Below are 23,606 nucleotides of genomic sequence, written 5' to 3' on the forward strand. Positions count from 1 at the left end.
ACTTTTTCTGTCTCCACTCGTTTTTTGTCGTTCTTATGTTCTGCTCTGTCTGTGTGTCTCCGTTCCTCGTGTTTGTGTTTTGTCTCTCTTTGGAATTTTCACACTTAAATTCTAACTTAGCAATCTTTGAAATACGTAATGAACCAGGCTATGCGTTAATTGTGTGTTGACCGACTCTCTGTGTTGCATTACATTACATTTCGATATTTTGCTAGGTTATTTAATTTAGTGTGTCTCTCTCCCGTTCTCCTAATTTTCCAGCTTGCGCACCTTACCAAGCGTCGTCCTACTCATTGACATGCTAATTTTCTCTAACCCCCTCCCTCTCTCCGCCCCCGCCCCCTCTCTCTATTTAAGGCCTCGTCACAGAGACGTTCTCTCTCTGTGTGCCTATGTGTGTTCTCTCTCTATGTATCTCTGTGATATCTGTCTGCTTATATGTCTGTCTATAGTTTTCTGGTTAGATTTTTGTTGCTATTTCATTTATACCTGATGATGATTGCTTGTGTTACAATCGAAACGTCATATGCTATTATTTAATTTATTATTTTATCTTTATACGTGACTTTACCGAAAGAACCAAAGAGTAATTCCTGCAGTCACGAAAGCTCCAAATTAAGATTCCCCCTGATCTTGTCACAGAAATGAGTACTGCGTCACACTTAATTTGTGATCAATGATTGTGAAAATTAAAATGTTTATGTTTATGAAAAATTACATTTTTCAGGATTCGAACCCAGGATCTCACAAAACTCCATTTATGAAACATATAAGTTTTCATTAAATATAGTTTTTCATAATCATTGCCGGGCATGGAGAACTGTAGTTTTATGGATTACTCAAGATCAAATATAGTTAGGAATCGGTGGATATGATGAATAAGTTGATTGGGAAACTGCAAAAAAACATTGCACCCTACTGGTAGACTAATGCCCACTTGTAGGCCGGAGCTGAATTCACCCTGGGCCTCACACTGGCGGTCCCTTGGCTAGGCTGCAGCAGAGCATTGAAACCATTGAGATGGGATGTGATTTAAGGGGGCTTTGAGTTACTGATGAGTTTAAGCAAGCACCACTATAAAATGAAATGCTTATCCTTGCTATCATAGTCGGTAATTACTTTTCAGAGGCGAGCAAGTCTCTGCAAAAAAGAAAAAAATACGTATTTATATTTAGTGACTTGCTTACCATTTTTTATAATTTGCACTCCTCCAGTTTTTTTTGTATTGGTTGCTGTTGTAACTTGCTGAGCCACCAAAGTACCGGACATCTGTGAAAAAGAGCTTGATAGCTCATCGGATTCCTCCTCCAGTCTCAATAAAGATTCTGAGGATTGTGAACCAAACGCGGGGTTTTGCGATGCACCGTCTCAGTCACAGCGTGGGCGTCCCTCCTCGCGCAGGCCAGCCGTTTAAGCTGGACCCCAGCTCGGCCCACAAGAAGCTCAAAATCAGCAACAACAACCTGACGGTGGAGCGCGAGGAGCCGTCTAAGAAGAGCCACACCGCGGAGCGCTTCGGGGGGCACAGCTGCTACGGCGTGGCCGGGAACGTCCTCATCGACAGCGGACGCCACTACTGGGAGGTGCTCACCAACGGCAGCACCTGGTGAGTGGATGCACATGCAAGCGAACGATGCTATAGTAGTTAGTTAACATTAATAACATACCGAACACTTGGTTTTAGGTACAGTTACCATCGTAATGCCATCCTGCTATAGGCCAGTTTATTCTTGAGTGATAATAAACAATGTACAGAATTAGATTCAAAGCTTACGTGACTGCAGGAATTACTCTTTGGTTCTTTCGGTAAAGTCACGTCGAAAGAAAAGAAATTTAATAATAATAGAATACGACGTTCCGATTGCAACACAAGCAACCATCATCAGGTATGAATAAGAAAACAAACATCTAACACAGTCAACATCCTACACGGTTAAATTTCGATTTAAAGCTTTCGTGACTGCAGTGATTCATCTTCTTGGTTCTTTCGGTAAAGTCACGTAGAATGGAAATAATAAAATAATAAAAATAAAACATAATAAAATAATTCTCACGACGTTTCGGCCACAACGCAAGCAGCCGTCCTCAGGTGGAGAGCAGGTCTGTCGAGGAGACAGAGTCTGAATGACACACTCCAGGCTTGGAGCGACTATTTAAGCTGGGATGGAGGGGGGAAGGGCGCCTTGACAAAAGAATTTGCATATCAAGAGGAATTTTGCATTTTTATGGGAAATGCAGATATGCGATTAGTACTACTTGTAAAATGCGTAGGAGGTTTGGTGGGGGGTTTAAAGTCATTATGCCCGTGCATTATGCAGGCTGCTTGCGTTGTGGCCGAAACGTCGTGAGAATTATTTTATTATGTTTTATTTTTATTATTTTATTATTTCCATTCTACGTGACTTTACCGAAAAAACCAAGAAGATCCTACATGGTTGATTGCGTTCTTCCAAAGAATGCTAACAACAACAACAACCGCCATTCGCCACTAAGTGGCGGTGACATCACCACGACGCTTGTGCCAAGAATGCTAAACACACACAGACACACACAGAGAGCATTCTTTGGAAGAACGTAATCAACCAGGTAGGATGTTGGCTGTTGTGTTAGATGTTTGTTTTCTCATTCATTCATTCGTACCTGATGATGGTTGCTTGTGTTGCAATCGAAACGTCGTATTCTATTATTATTTAATTTATTTTCTTTCAACGTGACTTTACCGAAAGAACCAAAGAGTAATGTACAGTGTTCATAATTGGCAGGGATGAATTAGAATATATATACATGTTATTATAGAATATGATATACTCATCTGTAATGGTTAATATCTAGTTTAAATCGAATTATTATTGTGCTGTCATGACATCTCTTTAAGAAGCTGGATCAGGTGACACTTATTCTGAATTCGTGGATTTTATTCTGACTTGGCTGTATGTTTTCCTGAAAAAGCTAATTTGTAGTTTCATGCAAGAGATATCTAATTGTTAAATTCACTTTTGAGAAATTTCCTTCAGCTTACTGGTGAACTGGATCCTACCAACTTTTAAATATACAATTATACTCACATGAGTAATCATGCAGAGGTAATCCTATTATTCCTGTTCATGAAAATAATGTCAGATATACATATATTAATTTATGGATATATGTGGCTAGGATGCATTTTCCACGACATCCAGGTGACTCCTTTTTATTCAAAATAAGAATAAGTTTTACTTTTCACATACATGTAGTTAATGCAGACTTGATTCCTTGCAAAGGGTCTCTATTTGGTGTCTGAACATCTTAACACCTGTTTCATTGCCAGAAAGGGTAAAACTTATTCTTATTTTTCATGCATTGATACTGGCAAAAAGGCAACCTAGATATGACTCCTCTTTATCTGCCAAGTCGTGACATTTCTGTTAGACCACTTTATGGCAAATCACCCGCGCATAAACACGCATAATAGACGACTTTGCTGCCACTTATGGGCGGCTCCTCATATCTGCAGATAAGCATTGAAAATAAATGTAATACATTTTGTAGCTCTTCATCGTGAGAGCAGGAGGCTTCGTTAATGATAAAAACAAAGTAAAGCCAAGGTCGCGAGCACTGGCACACAGTGCTCCCGTAACGTCACTGTGCTAGCCACCTCACGATGCGCAGTGCGGAGTGGAGCCTCACTGCCACGTGAATGGGGCTCGGCGTGCACAGGGTACGTCAAAGAGAGAGCCGTGCTGAATCCAGGAGAACATTACACAGGGTGCCACAGTAGCGAGATGTCTGGTTTGCACGAGGGCGTGGGTTCGACCCTGATGCCTGTTGTATATTTGGAGTTTGCATGCTCTCCCTGTGGTCACGTGGATGTTTCCTCCGGTTTTTCTCTTCAAAATTATAAACATGCGTTTAGAGTATTTGGCTGTTAAAAATGTCCATGTGATACGCTACTTCATTTAGCTATCATTTCTGATAGCCAGGTCGCTTCTGAAAAAGAACCATGGAGCTCAGTGGGCTTTACCTGGTAAAATTAAAAGAAAATAGTTTGAGAGGTGAAGTGTAAATTGTCTATTAATTTGTGTGGATAATCGTTGCATTTGTAACTAAATAAAACAATTTGAGTTTGTTAGGTTATGTCTTATTTTGCAAATAATAAATATCATTTAAAGCTGAGCAATATGACCACAGTTATTGGTTCCTCTTCTGATTTCTGTTTCCAAAGAAACTCACTACTTCTACCACCCTTAAAAAATAATTATTTATACTCTTTGGTTCTTTCGGTAAAGTTACGTAGAAAAATAATAATAGATCACGACGTTTCGATCGCAACACAAGCGATCGCTCTCTATCCCACCTGAGGACAATCGCTTGTGTGGCGATCGAAACGTCGTGATCTATTATTATTTTTCTACGTGACTTTACCGAAATAACTAAAGAGTATGAATTCCTGCAGTCACGAAAGCTTCAAATTAATAATTATATATTTAAATGTAATAGGAGCATAGAGGCAAATAAAAGCATGGTGTAGTCCATTTTGAATACTGATCTTGATATGGAAAAGCAGCACACCCATTGTGCCTTAAGCTGAAATTATTCAATCACTGGATTTTGTCTGCTGTGTGTGAATGCATCAGACACTTGGACACTGACAAAAAATAAACAAAGCTAAAAGGAAGCGTGAAGAGATGGATAATCAGAACTACACTGAGAGACAATGAGGAACGCATGGATGAGTGAAAAAACACACATCAGGGACGTCATATTGGCTGTTAAAAATGTCAGTGGGTTTGGGCAGGATACACCGCTCGAAGGGATAATTGGCGATGCATGATAATGGCGACAAGAGTGGCAGCCAAAGGAGAGAACACCAAGAGGATGACTACCACAACACCCATAGAATCTCACAAAGTAGCATGAGGGTTGACCTGCAGGACTCAAGTGTCCACACAGGTGGTACGAGGGAGGCATATTGTTGTCACACTTCTCAGCCCTCGGGCTGATTAATGCAGCTTGTCCATTTGTTAATATGACATGGCAGAGCCCTCTTCAGTACAGCCTCACTCCGAAGAGCAACTCAGTCAGATTCTATCTTTCATATGCACGCATCTGTGTAGCCGAGCGATGGGCTGAGAACATTTGTGTTTCTTGCTTGGGTCTATTTATATTAAATGGAATGTTTCTTGGTTAAAAATTATGTTCTACGACTACTTCCCAGGATGGGACTATTAAAAAAAAATCAGCAATTTTATATTCCAAATCTTACATTTTCCATATTATCTTGAATCAGATATACAGTAATCCAATTTACCTTCATTGAATAACCATACAATTTGTACACCTTAGCAAATGCACAGGCTACAGCATTGTACCATATCCTAACTTCTACACGTGTGGTGTTGTTGCGTGAAGAGCATGTAAAAGAATGTGATTTATTTTGCAAGTGAAGCCTCAAGACTTTTAAAGAAGGTTAATGCACTGGGATGTTTGGCCAATTCCTTAAATGGCTTGCACGTGGAAGCAAATCGGAGCAGCCAGAAAACCCCACGCATCAACGGAAAACACTCCAAATCATCAGGCACAAGGTCAAACACCCATTTGTCAAATGCCTGGGGCAATGGGTGGTGATTGACCCCCTCCTCCCCTCGAAACCCTGCAAATTGGTACAGTACAGTATGTCATGGATATTTGGCAGAGAAAATAAACATTGAATTATTTCTTTAAATATATTTCGATGTCGGGAAGTTTCAAGATCTACTTCTGAATCCACAAACCCTACCCTGCAAAGCACCGGTTAACAGCAGTGTACCACCTCCCGTGGGTACGCTGTACCGAGGCTTATGGTTCTCCCTTGACCTCACGGCACGTGACCTCGCTCATTCTCCCACCCTCCACCCAACAACGTGGCTTGTGCAGGTTCGCGGTGGGCATCACTTACCACAGCACTCCCAAGCACGAGTGGATGGGCAAGAACCCCTCGTCCTGGGTGCTGGGCCGCTGCAACAACTCCTGGGCGGTGCGCGGCAACGGCAAGGAGGCGGCGCTCGAGCCCCGAGCCCACCTCCGGCGGCTGGGCCTGCTGCTCGACTACGACGGTTGCCTGCTATCGTTCTACGATGCGGCCACGGCGCAGCACCTGCACTCGCTCTCCATCTCCTTCGTGGAGCCCGTGCTGCCGACCTTTGCCGTGTGGAACCGCTCCATGAGCGTGCTCACCGGCCTTCCTGTACCCGATTACATCGACCAGGATGACCAGATGCCCGAGTGAGTGTGGCCTGGGCCGCTACCCTCCAAGACCAGACGCCGGTTGAACGGCCATTCACCACGCCATCGCCATCGTTGCTCAGCAAGCTCGCGGTGGCGAGATGTTAACATCCTCGCCTGGTATGCAGGAGATTGTGGGTTCGATTCCAACCCTGATGCCTGTATATTTGGAGTTTGCATGCGCTTCCCATGGTCGTGTGGATTTTTCTCCGCGTGCTTTCCCTCCAGATTTAGGATCAACATGCGTTTAGAGTGTTTGGCCACTATAAATGTCCACGTGATAAGCCACTTCGTTGAGCTATCATTTGTGGCCAGGTCGCTTCTGAAAAAAGAGCTACATAGCTCAGTGGGCCTTACCTGGAAAAAATTAAATAGTTTAATAGTTCATAATACAGGTTTTTTTTGGGTTAGATTGCATAAATAAAGAAATGTCGTGAAACCCACCACTACCCAACACAGCCAATTAGTAAGGTTTGTTACGTAAACAGAACATGCCAATTAGTTACTTGTACAGCACACCGGTGTGTCCACAGCCACTCTCCCCAAGAGCATCCGATGGACAAGTTTAGCACACATTCCTAGTTTGTGGCAAAGACACAACCATTCCGAACTTTCAAGAATAAAGAGCTTTGTTATCCCTGGATGCATCACTGTTCAACCGTTCTGCTGCCTGACCTGTTTATCAACAACGATGGATATGCTTCACCAATTCAGCTGCATGCCCACTTAGTCGTTTACGATTAAAAAGGGACCACCACTGTCAAGAACACAAAGTGGCGTGCATGCAAAGACTGAATGCCAAGCTTGGATGACAACATAAAATAGACATTTATATATGTTTTAACATTGGTAAACAAACATAAAACCCACGAGCTCACTTGAACAAGACATTAAGCACGTTTCTGGAATAATAAAATGAGGCCATAGAATTCTGTTTTACTCGTGGGAAAACATCACCGCACGTGTGCAATTGTTGGTCGAAACGAGGATTGAATCTACTCAACTGGCAAACTGTATCGCAGCCAACAGGAGCCCGACATGTCACACGCCGCTCAAATAACGATGTTGAAAAGAAATTTCGTCATGTACAGACTGCGTACACACATAAGTATTCATCCAACAACCCCCATGACATTTGTGGTTTTACTTTGCGAGGAGAGAATTCGTAGAATGTGGCTTTGTTTGGTATCATAATTGTGAATTATATTACACCTTTATTTATAAGCTGGTGAGAGCCAACTGAGGCAACATGACTCATTTGCAATGGATATATGCGATTAAAGACAACTGTAATTGTGAGTTGTAGCAATACAGCAATGGACATATGTAATATTCAATAGAGAGTTAATATCTAATGTGTTTGCAGTGGCAGCGTATAGCTCAAATTTGCCCATGCAATACACTTCGAGCCTTGGATATTCAAGTCTGAGGAGACAAGTTCAGATTATTAATTGATAAACAGACTGTTAAGGCACAAATGATAATGTCTGGGTGCTTATCATTCCATAGATCGGCACACCCAGGAAGCTACGATGACTTCATGTGCTATGAGTAGGATTGCCACAGTATGGCGAAACGATGATATATTGTACAATATGAGATCTACACTAATCGTATTGTCCTTTCTTCTAAATATCATCATACCCATATTGTCGTTGCTCATTCTACTTTGTTAAGTATTGAATTTTCTAACAAAATATGTTATTAATTGTAAAGTTACAATGATTACAAGACTCATTGCAGGCACATGTTAAGCGAACTGCAGTCGAATAACTTTCAAGCAATCTTCATTCGAGGTTAAAGTGCATCAATATACAAAAACAAGACGCTACAAATACTGAATACAATTACAAAGTTATTGCAATAATTAACATTTCGTGATATTTAAAAGTGTTGTTGTGAAAAGTTATTGCGGCAATCCTAGTCAATCCCCGTTGTGCATTTGTAAGTCGAAAACAAATACTGTCAGGTGAATAACATTTTGTTTGTGCAGTGCTTTCCCCAGGGCTCCAAGCAATCTCGTGACCACACCACTAATTTGATTCATGGAGAGCCATACTCTTTAGGTGAAACGCATCTTTAAAAACCAAGACACAACCTGTACAACTGAATTATGCAGTTACGATCCACACAAACCCATGCTTACTCAAAATAACATTTCCATCTACCTCTGGCTAATTACTACAATTTGGGATCAATAGACACATGCCCTGTGCAGTTAAAATCTATACAGTATTCAAGAAGTAAATATTTTATCTTTTGCAATTCCACGAATAAAGTTGCCCCATTTAAGCATTTACGCATCACTATCTCACTACAAGCGATAACATTTGGTCTATACCTTCTTTCATTGTCAACAACATGTCAAGAGAGTTGACCTATATCAGTGGATTAACGCACAAGGCGGGCATACACTCAGAGTCTATGTATTCACAAAATGCAGGGGAGAATTGAGTGACCATATTTAACAGAGGGTCATCACCATCAACAGCCATAAACTAATATCCAACGCTGGATGAAAGCTGTCACCATCTCTTTTGGTCTCACAATGCAAGAATCCATGTAGCTCCAGGACATGAGCTGATCTCATCACTCCATCTCCGTGGAGGACGCAAACCCGGGGGTGTTCCCTCCTTTTGCTGCCACGCCTTAATATTGACCACCATTGAGTGATGTGTCCCACCCAAGGCCACTTTTCTTAACGGCCGACATAAAGCTTAAAACTTGTATTTGTTCTCTGATCCATGCAATCCTGTCTCTCAGTGTACTTATTCTTCAGTGTCCATGTATATGATGCATGTCATAGCAGGTAATATACATTGATTAGATATTGAAATGAAATTATCTGCTGGAGGGACAGAAAATGTGCACCTATGGCAGGTATTGGTGGTCGGCACGGATACAAATTATGAAATGAGGTGGGCGAGAGCAGGTTGGAATGCATTTGGAAAACTAAACTTGAAAACTAAAAGCCACACCCAGAGTAGGCCATGGATAATGCAGTGCTCTTCAATGTAACAACCCAAGGTTACTTTTCAGTCGTAATTAAAGATTAAAGCTGTAATTCATCGCAGGCGTGGCATTACAACATTTACAATCTGTATCCACATTTAAACTTTGCCTTGTTGCATCTGGAAACATTTTAAAACAAAGGACAGATGCAAAGGCGCCATGAATGTTATCATTCATTGCCTCTTGAAAAATTACACAGCCTGAGGACAACAAACTCATCGCTGTTTGTTAGATTAATTTTGACTCGTGGGGAAAAACGCACCGTATATAAAACAAACTAAACAAAGATGCATGTTACATTTTTTTTTATCTCGGCAGCTATCGCTGGTGTCTCAGGGTGCCGATCTGTTAACAGATGGTGTGGATGTTGTGAGTGCAAGAATATAAAGGAAAAAGTCCAAAAGGGCACACCTCGGAAAGTAGCCAGAGGGTTTAAATAATGTAGGTGGATGGGTGCAGGAACCACATCAGTGTTGGTCAGGGGCCACTCTCAAGTACTGTATAACGCCTGAATGCATGCATGGCCTTGACAGCTTTTACACGCTCTTGCACCGTGACGTGGCCATTTTCAATGCCCAATTCATGGCATGTGCTTTATTTGTATTTGCAGTTTCTGTAGTGTAGTTCGGATTACATTGGCTCTATCACAGTTTTTTTTATATAACATGACACTTTAAAATAAACGATCGTTAATGTAAAAAAATAGAAAATTTACTATAGATGATGCACTTCTCGATAATAACATTCACGAATTTAAATCTGAGAATGCATGAACTTGGTGGTGTGTGGACGTGTGCAACAGCATAGTACTACCATACTATGGTCGTGGCAAAACACAATTACAATCCTTTGTCAATCCACTGTTGGATGAAGGCCTTCCCACATCATACCACTACGATGTTTAGTGCGAGTTAGTGAAGGGAGGGTGGAATGTTCGATTTTAAAATTAACTCTGGCTACGGGGTTCATGAAACGGTGTGCTAACCACTGCCCCCCCCCCCCCCCCCCCCCCATTAGTCATGGTATTGTATTAAAACATCGTTTATAAGGATCTTTTCTGCATCTCAGGGCCCAAGCATGTGTTTCCGAGTTCCGTGGTCCCTTGCTGGATTTTGTCCCATACCAGCCCTTGCAGAAACCAAGCAACCATACCCACCAAACGGGTGCTGGTGACAAGGTGCAGGATAGAAATATTGATTGATTTTAGATTTCTGGAGTGCAATTTAAGCTATGGATATTGATCTTAATTAGATATATGGAACGGATTGTATTATTTGTATATTTATGAAATGTAATGAAGGTCACTTTTGTAATTTACCAGGAATATTTTTTGCATAAAATGTGCTGCACTATAGCAACAGTAAGTAGAATGTGGTGTCATTCAAATAATTGTATTAATATCGCAAAATATAATAGTTCCTATATAGTTTTACTAGAGTATGAGTATAATGCATCATTTTATGTGATCACTTATATTTTAGCATAAGATTCACTTGCATAAATGTAATAATGATTTACTCGTTGAGTAATGCCACTGTCACTTTTCATTATGAATCACTGTAATACTTAACACATATACGTAAGAGTGAAGTGGGGAAAATAGACGCACCGTCGCCAGGGATTGATGCATGTTATGAGTTTTGCTACAACAGAGCTGTGGTTCTCATACTTGGGTCCTAGGAGCACACCCCAGTGAGCCCACGTTGTCAGCCATAATACAGATGAATGTATCCAGCTTGTATAGGAATGGATGGAACATTACAAGCAAGACTGGAGTCATGCCAATAGACCAAAGTTTACAAACCAAGTTTATGTTACGAAGATAGAGTTGCTCTGTACATTAAAGTTTAAAATATGAAATTTGGTTTAAAGCAATGGTGGATTTGCACACCTGTCCTGGTTTTCCAGAATTAATTCTCTTTTTAAAAGAGACAGCTGTCCTGGGAAATGTGTACGTCTTCCCAGGACAAAAAAACCCCCAGGTTTATTCAATTGAATAATAATATACCACTCAAGACGATGCATTTCAAAATCATAATCTTTATTTATCCTGGAGAAATGAGCTATGAAGCTCTTTTTCACAGATATCCAGTACGAGTGTGTCAGAAATTTACAACAATAAAAAAAAACTATAGGAGTGCAAAGTATAGGAAAGGTAAGCAAATCACTAAAAACAAATAGGTAAACTAAAACGAAACTCTTTTCATTTTACCAGATAAAGCCCACTTAGCTATTGGTTCTTTTCAGAGGCAACATGGCCACATTATAGCTCAACAAAGTGGCTTATCGTGTATAAATTTATAGCAGCCAGATAATATAATAATTTACTCTGTAGCTATACCCTTTGCTGATATTGAGATATTATTCTTCCCATACATATTGGTGTTTTGTACCTCAAGAGGTGGCAATCCGAGGGCGGACACTCAATGCTAAACACGTATTTTAAAAGGGCATTTGGATTCTGTATTTAGGCAAAGAGGTTCTGTTCAACTTTTATAATCTATGAATTTGTCATAATATCTAATGTGAAATTGCACTAAAGACTACATTGACGCTTCTGATGGCAGTTTGTATATTGTTTTCTCACAATTGAATATATTGTAAATGTAGCAATATATGGGTGCACCCTCATACTGTAGTTATTCTGAATTAAAGATTTACACCAACACAAAATAAGTCTCTCTTATCACAAAATAATAATCGTATTGCTGTGTCTCCGTGTCTGTGTTTTGTTTTTCCCTCAAATTTAGTTCTACATGATGACGGTTGCTTATGTTGCAATCGAAACGTCGTTATTCGATTATTTAATTAATTTTCTTTCTACGTAACTTTACCGAAAGAACCAAAGAGTAAGATTTTTTTTTTAAAAATCCCCCGTATAGGGGCCGTCCATAAATGACGTCACGCGATTTTTGACCCCCCCCTCGTCACACGGCATCACGAAAGGTCAGGCCCCCCTCACCTCAAATATGACGTCACAAAGCTCCCCCCCCCAAAACCATATTCCATTTTGAATATAAAACATCCTTCAAATCGCTTTAAACTATTGTCATTGTAGTGCGTGTTGAATGTGGCGCTGCATTCTGATGTTGTAAAAAGGAGGCGTTGGAAAGCTTAAATTTAGCATAAAATTCACGTCTAACTAAAACTGCAGATTTCGATTAAAATTTTTCGTGACTGGAGGGATTTTTATTCTTGGTTCTGCAGATGTTCAGAATTTTATTTTGAAATTATCTTATGATTATAAAATATTAAAAGTAATTATAACTATAAAAAAATACTTGAAACTTTGTAGTAGAACGAAGCAAAATGCAGAGTACAATTATAACAATCATATATTCATTCCACAGAATGAAAAGCCCTGGTAGAGTTATTAGAATCAAGATGTTTAATAACAATCATTAAAAACTTTTTCAAAATGTATGCTTCTCCATTCTCCCATGGAGAAGCAAAATGCTCCTTCATGGAATAAATAAAAGGTGACCTTAGTAAATATAAATAATCAAATAGTTAATCATGAAAAGTAATCCAAATGAGTGTTATAACAAGTCTATATTTATTTAAAGTTGCGCTTTTTGATGTGACGTCACATTTCTCACCCCCCCCCCCCATCGTCACAAATGTCGGACCTCCCCCCCCCCCCCAGGTGCGTGACGTCATTTATGGACGGCCCCATAGACTTACAGGTGGTTTGGACAAGTGATGTTAGCAAGCTCCTATGAAGGCCGAAACGGTACACAAGGGGGGGGGGGGGTTGGCCAGCACCACGCCCGGCCGCCTTTGTCTCATCCAGAGTGGCGACGATTTTACACACCGCACCAGGTACTAATTTTTGGCTGAGTCTACCTAGGGGAGGCCAAGGACCGGTTAAGATAATCGTCAACTGGGTTGGTAGCAGAGCGCGCCAAACGCCTTGCAGCCACGCTCATGAATATTCGTGAGGTTGTGGCGCCATCTTGGTACGGGGTTCACGACAATCGGTCCGCCATCTTGGTACGGTCCCCCTCCACACAAACACGCCACCATCTTGGTACAGGGCTCCCCCCCCCCCCCACACAACCGGTGTGCCATCTTTGTACTGCGGCTGCACCGATTGGCTCGCACAGCGCACGTGGCCTCCGATACAGCTCGCGATTGGTCGTCTGTCGGCGGCTGGCTGGAGAGGAGCGGGGGGTGTAGCAAGATGGCGGGCGGGAAGTTGCGAGCCGTCGTCGTGTCCGTGTCGGCGCTGCAGCAGCAGCAGGAGGCGTCCGTGGCCCTGCTGGCGCTGGCCGTGTGATGGTGCCCGAGGCTCGGGAGGGCGGCTCCCCTTGTCTAGCATGACCACCACTCGCGGCGGCGTGAAATTAAAGTTTCAGAAGGGGGAACGCGTGCTGTGCTTCGAGCCCGACCCGACCAAAGCGCGAGTTCTCTACGACGCCAAGGTTAGAGGCGGATGATGATGATGAGGAGGAGGCGAGGATGATGGTTCACCCTCGTTTCTTCAGATTGAACACTGCAACGTCTGGGCATCGGGGGGGGGAGGGGCGTTCAGTGCGCTTCGTGCTTCCACTGACTGTGACCGAACCGCCCTCAATGGTGCGCGCCAGCCCCCGGGGTCACAGCTCGGAAGCTAAGCGGGGTTGACCCTGGGCAGTGGTTTTTGGATGGGCGACCCGCCTTGCATAACAGGTGTCATAGGCTGCTTCGTGGCAGCCAGCAGGGGGAGAGGGGTGGAGTGCTTCGAGCTCGATTGCTGAACGGCATTTTACCTGCGCGCTGCCACGTGGTTGTGCTCCCGACAGGTGCAATCCAGTTGCTATAAACGTCGTGTGTTTTGCTCGTAATCGTATTGCTCAGGTGCCGAAACATTTGTTTCTACGTACGGGTGAATGTTACATGGTGTATGGTTCTCTGCCTTTCGCGTGTTTGTAGGTGGTGGATGTAGATGTTGGGAAGGATGACAAAGGGAGGAAGATTCCTGAATATCTCATCCATTTCAACGGTTGGAATCGAAGGTGCACGCAAATCTGCTGCAACTAAACGTAGTTGCAAAAACACATTTCGGACCATCGCAGCTCCTTTCCATCCGACTTTCGAATAATGGAGCGAACTTAATAGATGTTGACGTGAGGGGAAGGGTGTTTCTGTTATTTGTAGTCGTATGTTCCCCGTCGCGTGATCTAAACACAACCTTCAAAGCTTTCCTCGTTGGAATTGAATACAGCGAAGATGAATATTAACTTGTTAACTCGACGCAACTAAAGTAGAGTGTTTGCTTGGAAGGAAACAAAAACACCTGAGCCAAACTACAATTCTAAATGCGCAGGAAGGCAAATGCTGATAATGTGACCCCAGGACGTTGAGTGCAAGAAGCAGCCGCAACCAAAGTCATCTCCTGGTCACCTGCGACCTCGTTACCAGCAGCAGCTCGAGACCCACACACCGTGCACCGGTGTTCTTCACTCATTTCCAGGGAGTGGGTTGGGGGCGCTTTCACCGATAACGCATCATCCGCGTGAGGGCCGCCACACATTTGAATCCATTATGGGTTGACATGTTGGCGACGATGGTGTTTTCAGAAGTGTTGTGTATTGTCAGGGGCCGCACTAAAGGCTACCAGGGGCCGCCAGTGGCCCGCGGGCCTTGCAATGAACAACACTGCCATACACCCTACGTGGCTTTTTCCATTGTGATACATAATGAAAGGCATTACTCAAAACATGCAGGAGATTGTCTACATAATAGGGCTACAAAGCAAACCTGTTTATATTGCACATCAAGGTTACATTTTTATACCAAACTTCCTAATTTTTTTTTTATGAGTTACGAGTTGGCTTGGTGGTGGCTCAGAGATCAGGGCACTGAGTTGGCACATGGAATCTCAGTCATGTATGTAAGATGCTATAAATATAAGTGCCTGGTGAAAAACATGCATTTTGATCAACTTTAGTTTCTGTCTTTTTAAAGGGGGCTCTGCTTTCATGTGGTTAAGGGAGTTTGCGAGCCTGGTAGACTTGATTTGTTACAGGATATGGGCACCCATAGACATCACTCAACGAATTGCAAGATTATGTGCTTGCTTCATCCTGTGCTGACCAGTGTGGTGGTGGATGGTCAAACATCCGCCTTGACCAACACTGACACAGTGGGGAGACTTTCATCCAACAGTGAATAGACAACATGATGATGGTGACTTTTAAACTATGCAGGGTTAATATTCCTGAATGCTTCTATTTGAAATTTGTGTGGATTGCATGCAACTGGCAAAAACGCCATCCAATTGGTGTGAATTGGGTGTGTGTTGCTTGCAGCTGGGATCGATGGGCAAAAGAGGATCACGTGCTGAGAGATACTGAAGAAAACCGACGTCTACAACGTAACCTCGCCAAGAGAGCAGTGGCCAAGATGTAAGTGTAACCAGGAGTTGCATTCCCCTTTGTAAAAAATGTTTATTCACCACTTTGGCTGGGATGGAGAAAGCATCCATGAAACAAAAACATTGTCTTTAATTGTGTCGGCATATCTAACCTGTAAAAGGCATTTTTTTTGTCTGTCTGTCTGCGTACGCGCGCTTGCAAAGGATTTGGCTCGTGAACCGTGGGGTTTACGTGAAAAAAAATTAGCCGGGTACCACGCCGTAAGGCTAGTAAGGTTAATTAGTTAAAATAGCGTTTTTGTGCGATAGCTATTTATTTATTTCCCTGCCCTGCTCAAGCTGCACGGGGGTTGCACTGCTGTAATCATAGTAGGTATCACCACAGTCAGTATTCACTGTGGTTATCATAGCAGGTACCACCACAGTCAGTATGCACTCATAGCACGTACCACCACAGTATGCACTGCTTAATCATAGCAAGTACCACCACAGTCAGTATGCACTGCTGTACTGAAAGCAGGTGCCACAACAGTCGGTATCCACTGCTGTAGTGAAAGCAGATACCACCACAGTCACTATGCACTGCTGTAGTGATAGCAGGTCACACCACAGTCAGTATGCACTGCTTAATCATAGCAGGTACCACCACAGTCAGTATGCACTGCTGTCACGAAAGCAGTTACCACCACAGTCGGTATGCACTGCTGTAGTGAAAGCAGGTCACACCACAGTCAGTATGCACTGTTCTAGTGACAGTAGATACTGCTATCGAGTTGGTAGATACTGCTATATAGAGTTAGTAGATACTAAAACAGTCAGTATATACCACTATAGTCAGTAAATATTGCTACAGTCCGTAGATACTACTATACAGTCAGTAGATACTACTACAGTCAGTAGCTACTAGAGTCAGTAGATACTACTATAGAGAGTAGATACTGCTATAGAGTTAGAAGTTACTACTATAGTCAGTGGATACTACTATAGAGTCAGTAGATGCTACAATACAGTTAGTCGTTACTACTATAGAGTCGGTAGGTACTACTGTAGGGCCAGTAAATATTACTACAGTCAGTCGTTACTCCTACAGTCAGTAGATAGTACTATAGGGCCAGTAGATACTACTTTGGTCAGTAGTTACTACAGTCAGTAAATACTACTAAACAGTCAGTAGCTACTACTGGCTCAGTAGATACTGCTGTACAGTCAGTACATACAACTACAGAGTCAATAGATACTACTTACTCTGTTGTATGTAGCGTGTGTAGGTATATATACCTACGCGGGGGTAAATATATTTTTTGAGGGGGGGTCGACAATTTTCAGAAACCTTTTCGATCAACCATTTACCCCCCCCCCCCCCACTTGTGCAAGCCTCTTATAATTTTATTTTGTTGGTGGAGAAATGGACAATCGGCCCACCGGGCTTTCACAATAACTTAGTATGTGTGTATGTATATGTAAGGTTTTTAAGAGAAGTTTTAAAATATTTTTTTCGCCCAGGCAATGCCGGGTACTTCGCGCTAGTATGTTATGAAAGATCCCTATTACCCAATTATATGCACCCTCCAGGCCTTCACCAACATGCACTAACGATCTTAGTGCAGCTCATCAGCAGCGTCGGACCTGTTAAAAAAAATTCTGCGATGTGGCTAACGATGGAGAAGTGTGGCCAAATAGCCCCCACAGCTTTCATGCCATCGGAAAGCCCTCGTCAGCAATGGATAGACAAAGGGCTCCACATGTACATATGTTGAAGTTTAACCCGGTGATAGCGTTATGGGGGGGGAGTGGTGGTGCAGTGGTTCGCACACTCTCCTGTGAACCTAGCAATCTCAGTTTGATTCCTGGCCTAAGCTAACACCAGTGGCAAGTGATGGCAAGTGATGTCTGATCTGGTCCAGGGTTCCTCTCCTTCAATCACCCACTATGGTCCAGAACCACTATGAAGGCCTTCATCCATAATTGGATGAAAAAATAGCTGTACATTACTGTAATATAGTTATATGCTAATCAATAATAAACAAAAATTCAGCCAAAGAGGTTACCTGATCAATTGAGCATTGAGGTACTCATCTTTTGGACCTCAGAATTTGAAGTTGCAACCTTCGGATTGTGAGCCGCTCGCTCTCCGACTGACCTTCCAAGCCAGATAATAAACAAACGGGAAAGATATTTGATGGATTGCCAGATAATAAACAAACGGGAAAGATATTTGATGGATTGCCAAAAAAATGACATTTCATTTGTTGACCAATGTGTTTTCCCCGATGAATGCACCTTGATAGCATATAAACAAATTTTACTGTTTGTTTTGATTAAACATCTTCTAGTAGTAGGTTTTTACCCTTTTAAACTGGTACAAAACTGATACCTTTTTTCAAGGCATCATGTTTGCAATAATCACAACACAAGTAGTCAAAAAAGCAAATAAAAATAAGCAACTCTGATAATGATAATAGTATGCACTGTCCTTGAAGTTGATTGGTCCACACCCGAGACGGCTTTCTTTAGAGCCTAGTCCCCATTGGTGTTGGACCAGATGACACCAGAAGGCGTACAACTCAAACACAGTGCAATATCAGAGTATTGAGAGCTCGGGTTAAGCATTTACACTATGAGATCTCTTTTACCAGTGGCTATTGCAAACATGATGCCTTGAATAAAGGTGTCAGTTTTGTACCAGTTTAAAAGGGTAAAAACCTACTACTATATTTTGCCACTGGTAAAAGAGATCTCATAGTGTAAACATCTGTTGGAATATATTGGCCTGGAAGGTCCATTATCAGTGAGTTAAATGTTTTTATTTTGGAAATGAAACAGACACCTGTTTATTAATTTACCTAATTATCCATAATTAACATTTCAACAATCACATTTGATTGTTTATCTTCGACACGACAGAATGCACAAGGTGTTCATTGTAAGCTGGTGTTGAGCCTGTGAAGTCAGTAAGTAGAAATCTGGCTTACATTTCTATGGCATGAGTACTTGTACACAGTTGCCTCTTTGCTGGCTCATTGACTTTAAGATGAAATGCAATTTAATGCCCCTGCAATGGTACGTGCCTGGTTTACAGCCATGCCTGGTTTACAGCCATGCCTAAGTTCTTGAGAAGCCATGCTTACAGGATTTCTATTCCCCGCAGGAGAAAGAAGGGGAAAAAGAGACGCTGCCACGTCCCTGGTGTTGATTCTGTGCTCAAAAATGTGGCAACTGATGCTGAATTTCAAGAAGAAGAGGAAGCCTGTAATTATCCTACCCACTGCACACACACAAATATGTACATAGCACAATTGTTGGTTGGGATCCAATAGTGAAAATAGGATACTTTTATAACAAGAGCTTGTGCTAAATAGTGCTACTAAAATGTATTGACTCTGGAGGTGATAATGAGCTGAGTTTACCCTAACCAGACTTTGAATTCACAATCTTAAAATTATTCAGATTTCTACCCAGCCTCCACTTATTGAGTACTCGTTCTGCATGCAAACTGTTATGAAACCATAGGGATTTAGAGTTTGTTAAATAAATTACCTCATGTTAATGTAGGTTTAATTAATACACTCATGGAGTTAGTCAGCTGGCCTACATTTTACAATATTTATGTCCGTAACAGTTTGTTAACGTAAAATGCATTATAAGTGAATACATCTCATAAATGTGTTATCCCTGATATAGGAAGTCTTAGAGTATATGAATGGCCTACCATATTTTAACTCAACGTGACAGTTGATCAAGCCACTATTTTTTCATGCAAGAGCTACCGAGACACAGAGACTGTTTTACGGGACGTCGTCTTGGCCAAAATGCACATTGCCACCTGTGTAGTGTGACATTCAATTCAGACTTGAAAGAGGTGCGGATGGGAAACATGAAATGAGCTTAGGCACCGACAAGGGGTCAAGTTGCTTTTAAGAGAAAGGGCACAGTAGCTGTGGGGAACTGATAAAGAACCATGTGGCTTTCAAAATTAAGCTCTGACCTTCAAAAATACTGCAGCCACCTACTGTTTGGTTACAATTAGGATAATTATACATAAGCCCCGAGGTGCTTGCTTTTTATTGCTGAATTGGTGTAATTTTAGCCTTAAACCAGCCTAGTAAGGATCCTTGGGTTCCTGAAAGTACAGAATCCAAGTGATATTTAACTCTTTAGTTCTTGCGAAAAACAACTAAATAGTCATTTTTAGTAAGAATAAACTTGAAAGGATTTTTTTTCAAAAGTGAACATCATAAGAGCCTATCTTCATGAATAATGCATTACAGTCAAGTTAAGTCAGCATAAGCGCGATGAAGAGAACGTGCTACAGTTGTCATCTGTTGTTATCCCCACTGAGCCAATAGTGGAAGTTACACATTCCTGGACTCGGAGATAATTCCGGCACATGATAACCATTCTTTATTTACGACAATTTTTTTTTTAATCCTTGGGAGACGATGGGATAAGTCGTCCTATGGCTGGGATTTTCATTTTTGCGAGTCGAGCACTCCACTACGGTACTTCCCGGCAGGTTTACGTTGTTTGTATTATATTACTTTATGCATATATGCACGTGAGGTGAAGAGAAACATACATAAAATATTTTTTTACATATTTCAGAAAGCATATTTCCTGAGAACTGTACAATCACAAACGTGGCAGAGAGGCATTGACTAGATCATTGCCTCTGCAGCATTCAGCAGCAGCTCGGACGTGGAAGAGGATGCAAGCGAGGAGGAGGAGGACAGCAGTGACGAGGATGAGAATGTTTTGGATATGAATGTGAGTGCCAGTGCCCCTTAATATTGTGTCGGGTTAGGGTTTTTCTCTTAAATCAGGGGTCTGAAACCTGCGGCTCCAGAGCCGCATGCAGCTCTTTACAGACTTCTTCGTGACGTTATGTACGTGTGTATTCACATGCATTGCGGCTCTTGAAATATTGAGTTTTGTACCGAATTCGAAAAAGGTGTCTCTTATTATTTTGGTTGACGACCCCTGCCTTAGATGCTCCTTAACTGTTATCACCCTTGCAGGCAGTGGGTAATGAGGAAGACAAAAACAGGGAGGAATCCAAAACGAAATCAATTGTCGTCGAGATTCCGGAGTCGCTGAAGAAGCAGCTGGAAGAGGACTGCTTTCTCATCAACAAGCGTAAGAAGGTGGGTAAGCTGCTCAGAACCATATTGTCTGGATGTCGAAGCTTCATTTAAATAGTTTTGTAGAGAAAACTCTGGGGAAAGAGAAAAAGTGTGACGCTCAACACTGCCCTCTTAACTGGGGATCCACAAATCCAGAGGGCACTTTCACTGCCCGCAGTCCACCATCCCTGAGAAATAAATGCTGATGATGTGGAAAAAGTCTGGCCTGAGGAAGAAACCTGGCATTAAAATCCAATGCCAGATCTGAAAGAGTAGCGTCAAATTTTATTGGGTCTGTGAAAGTCCAAATCGGACTTCCACTCTGCTCTGATCACAAATGGTGCCGAAAGCCCTAAAATAATATTACGTACAGCTGGTGTATTAACATCTTAACACCTGTTTTGTAGCCAGAAAAAAGGGGAAAACCTATTCTCATATTTTGGTACTGGCAAAGGAGATCCCATGATGTAGCTGCTCACCCCGAGCTCTCATTACTCTGATAGTGCTTGCCTTTGTGCTGTACATCTTTTGGCGTCTTCTTGGTTCTTTCGGTAAAGTCACGTAGAAGGGAAATAATAAAATAATAAAAATAAAACATAATAAAATACAATTATCACGACGTTTCGGCCACAACGCAAGCAGCCATCCTCGTCGGAAAGACTGCCCCTTTCCGACAGCCCTGTTCTTCACCTGAGGACGGCTGCTTGCGTTGTGGCCGAAACGTCGTGAGAATTGTATTTTATGTTTTATTTTTATTATTTTATTATTTCCCTTCTACGTGACTTTACCAAAAGAACCAAGAAGATGAATCCCTGCAGTCACGAAAGCTTTAAATCGAAATTTAAGTTTTTTGGCGTCTTCTGGTCTAACACCGTTTTGAGACTAGGCTCAAAAGAAAGATGTCTCTGGTGTGGACCAATCAGTTTCAAAGACAATTCATATATTACCAGAGTGTGTTTTTTGTTTGCATTCTGACCACAAGTATTGTGGTTAATGTAGACATGATTCCTTCTAAAATGTTTCAGTTTGGTGTTTTAACATCTGTTTTGTTGCCAGAAAAAAGGGGAAAACTAATTGTCATAATATTGTGTACTGCATTTATTCTATACATTACAGTGGTGTTTTTGTCTCTGTAAATTTCGATCATTAACACACTTATATAATTTGTTAGTTGTCGTAGGTAAATGGTTGGCATTCTGTGGATAATGTAGCCGCTTTAGCCTGAAGGTTTGTTTCGTGATGCTGACTTAAGTGTACTCGTGCGCAGTTGGTAAAGCTGCCGTGTTTGCCGAACGTCATCTCCATCCTGGAGAACTACGTCAAGCACTTCGCCATCAACGTGGCCTTCACGGGGAACGAGCGCCCACGGCACCCGGCGCAGCCAAGCCCCCTCACGCCCGCCTATGTGCAGCGCTGCACCCCGCCCGAGAAGAAGTGAGATCCTTCACCATACCCCCCCTGTGCCACATAGTAGTGCCTTGCCATTCCTCCGTGGTTGGCACCGATACCTGGTTATGCCTAGAGGCAGCTCCCGTTGCCTCCCGGAGTCTGGTACTTGTCTAATCACTCCTGTTAATGGCCACGCTGAGATGTGTCTATTTGTGCATAGCAATGCCTGGAAGTGTCTAATAATGTTAGTGGTGTCCAATGCTTCGTACATCACATTATATTTAATGGGTGTATACTGATGCTTGGCTATGCCTAAAGAAGCCTGATAATATACTGTATAGTAGTAGATGATAGTTCTTTAGCAGGTGAAAATGTGTTACAATTGTGCTGTCAGCATTACGTCATTAGATAAAGAATCTAACGGGAAATATCAGAGAGCACAGTGCCCCTTGTGTCATAAAATATTCCTTGGAAGTGAGTTTTTTCACAGGCCTTCAGAAAAATCCTTCAAGTGGATTTTGTGTTTACACATTAAGGGGAGAGCTCTTTCACACAAGCCTTGCTATGACATTGTCACATGACTGAGCTGGAAGTTAGCCCAATGGAGAGCAATACGAAATTTAACAATAACTTTTTGGGCAGTCTTTGGTGATGAGCGGACATCATTAACTCACTACACTTGAAAACAATTCATCACCGGCAGCGAAGATGCAGATTCTAACCCCGGGTCAATGCTATCCTGCCGCCTTAATAATGGATTGCTCCAAGACATAAATAACTATTTTCATAAATGGACATAATTTAATATTTTGGATTTTCTGTAGATTGTGTGTTTGGCCTAGAACACAGCATTCAATGGCAAATGCTTTTATGTAGTGCTTCATAAAGTCTTCTCCTGAAATCATAAGGCAACAGTGGCAGTTGAAATGTTGACCCCAGCAAATAATATACAGTGATGTCACCAGGTCACTCTTGAAAATAATACTCGTGAGAATGTACCATTACATACTTATTATTGCAGCTCATTTATCGCTCTTGAATTGTAAGCTGCTTGCATTCATAACTGAGTTAAAATATACTTTGTAATGTATAAACAGAAGTATACGTTTCTCAGTTGATTCTTGATGTACACTTACACAAGGGTTTTGTTGAAGTATCTGCTATTGTCATTATGTAATGTGTGTGTGAAAAATGGTGATCTGTATGGCTATAACAATGCATTAGTTAATGCATTATGCATATTTATACTCATGATAAGGTCAAATAGATTGTACATTTAAGAAGACATACCTTTCAATTTGTATACCTTGTATAAATGCATTGGATAAATATGACCCATACTGTCATTAGAGGATGCTACATTCGCCAGCAATAGAAGATATAATTGCCTCTTGAATTTTGACACCGAATAGTGACACTTCATCGATTCATAAGGGAGGCATTCCTTGTGACCAAAGTTATTTTCTTCGAAAAATACATGGCTCACA

General features: G+C 41.8%; 2 protein-coding genes across 6 annotated transcripts in view; both read left to right on the forward strand.

The window, feature by feature from the left end:
* MID1 (midline 1) overlaps window positions 1–11,914 on the forward strand; it is a 61,225-nt gene extending 49,311 nt beyond the window's left edge. For both annotated transcript variants that reach the window (XM_061563733.1, XM_061563734.1), the window contains exons 9-10: window positions 1,402–1,606; window positions 5,893–11,914. In XM_061563733.1, the coding sequence (XP_061419717.1) occupies window positions 1,402–1,606; window positions 5,893–6,244 (557 nt within the window). In that variant the 3' untranslated portion in view covers window positions 6,245–11,914. The remainder of the gene's footprint in view (window positions 1–1,401; window positions 1,607–5,892) is intronic.
* A 1,510-nt stretch (window positions 11,915–13,424) lies between these two features.
* Window positions 13,425–23,606, forward strand: part of MSL3 (MSL complex subunit 3) — a 36,127-nt gene continuing 25,945 nt past the window's right edge. For 2 of the 4 annotated variants that reach the window (XM_061563737.1, XM_061563738.1), the window contains exons 1-7: window positions 13,425–13,676; window positions 14,167–14,249; window positions 15,546–15,641; window positions 18,759–18,859; window positions 20,286–20,374; window positions 20,626–20,751; window positions 21,998–22,164. In XM_061563737.1, the coding sequence (XP_061419721.1) occupies window positions 13,572–13,676; window positions 14,167–14,249; window positions 15,546–15,641; window positions 18,759–18,859; window positions 20,286–20,374; window positions 20,626–20,751; window positions 21,998–22,164 (767 nt within the window). In that variant the 5' untranslated portion in view covers window positions 13,425–13,571. Of the gene's footprint in view, window positions 13,677–13,850; window positions 14,037–14,166; window positions 14,250–15,545; window positions 15,642–18,758; window positions 18,860–20,285; window positions 20,375–20,625; window positions 20,752–21,997; window positions 22,165–23,606 lie in introns of those variants that run through there. The other 2 variants (XM_061563739.1, XM_061563741.1) reach the window with 2 other exon arrangements.

Source organism: Lethenteron reissneri, chromosome 32 (assembly GCF_015708825.2).
Source record: "Lethenteron reissneri isolate LAM-NWPU_2019-01 chromosome 32, ASM1570882v1, whole genome shotgun sequence".
Taxonomy (NCBI): Eukaryota; Metazoa; Chordata; class Hyperoartia; order Petromyzontiformes; family Petromyzontidae; genus Lethenteron; species Lethenteron reissneri.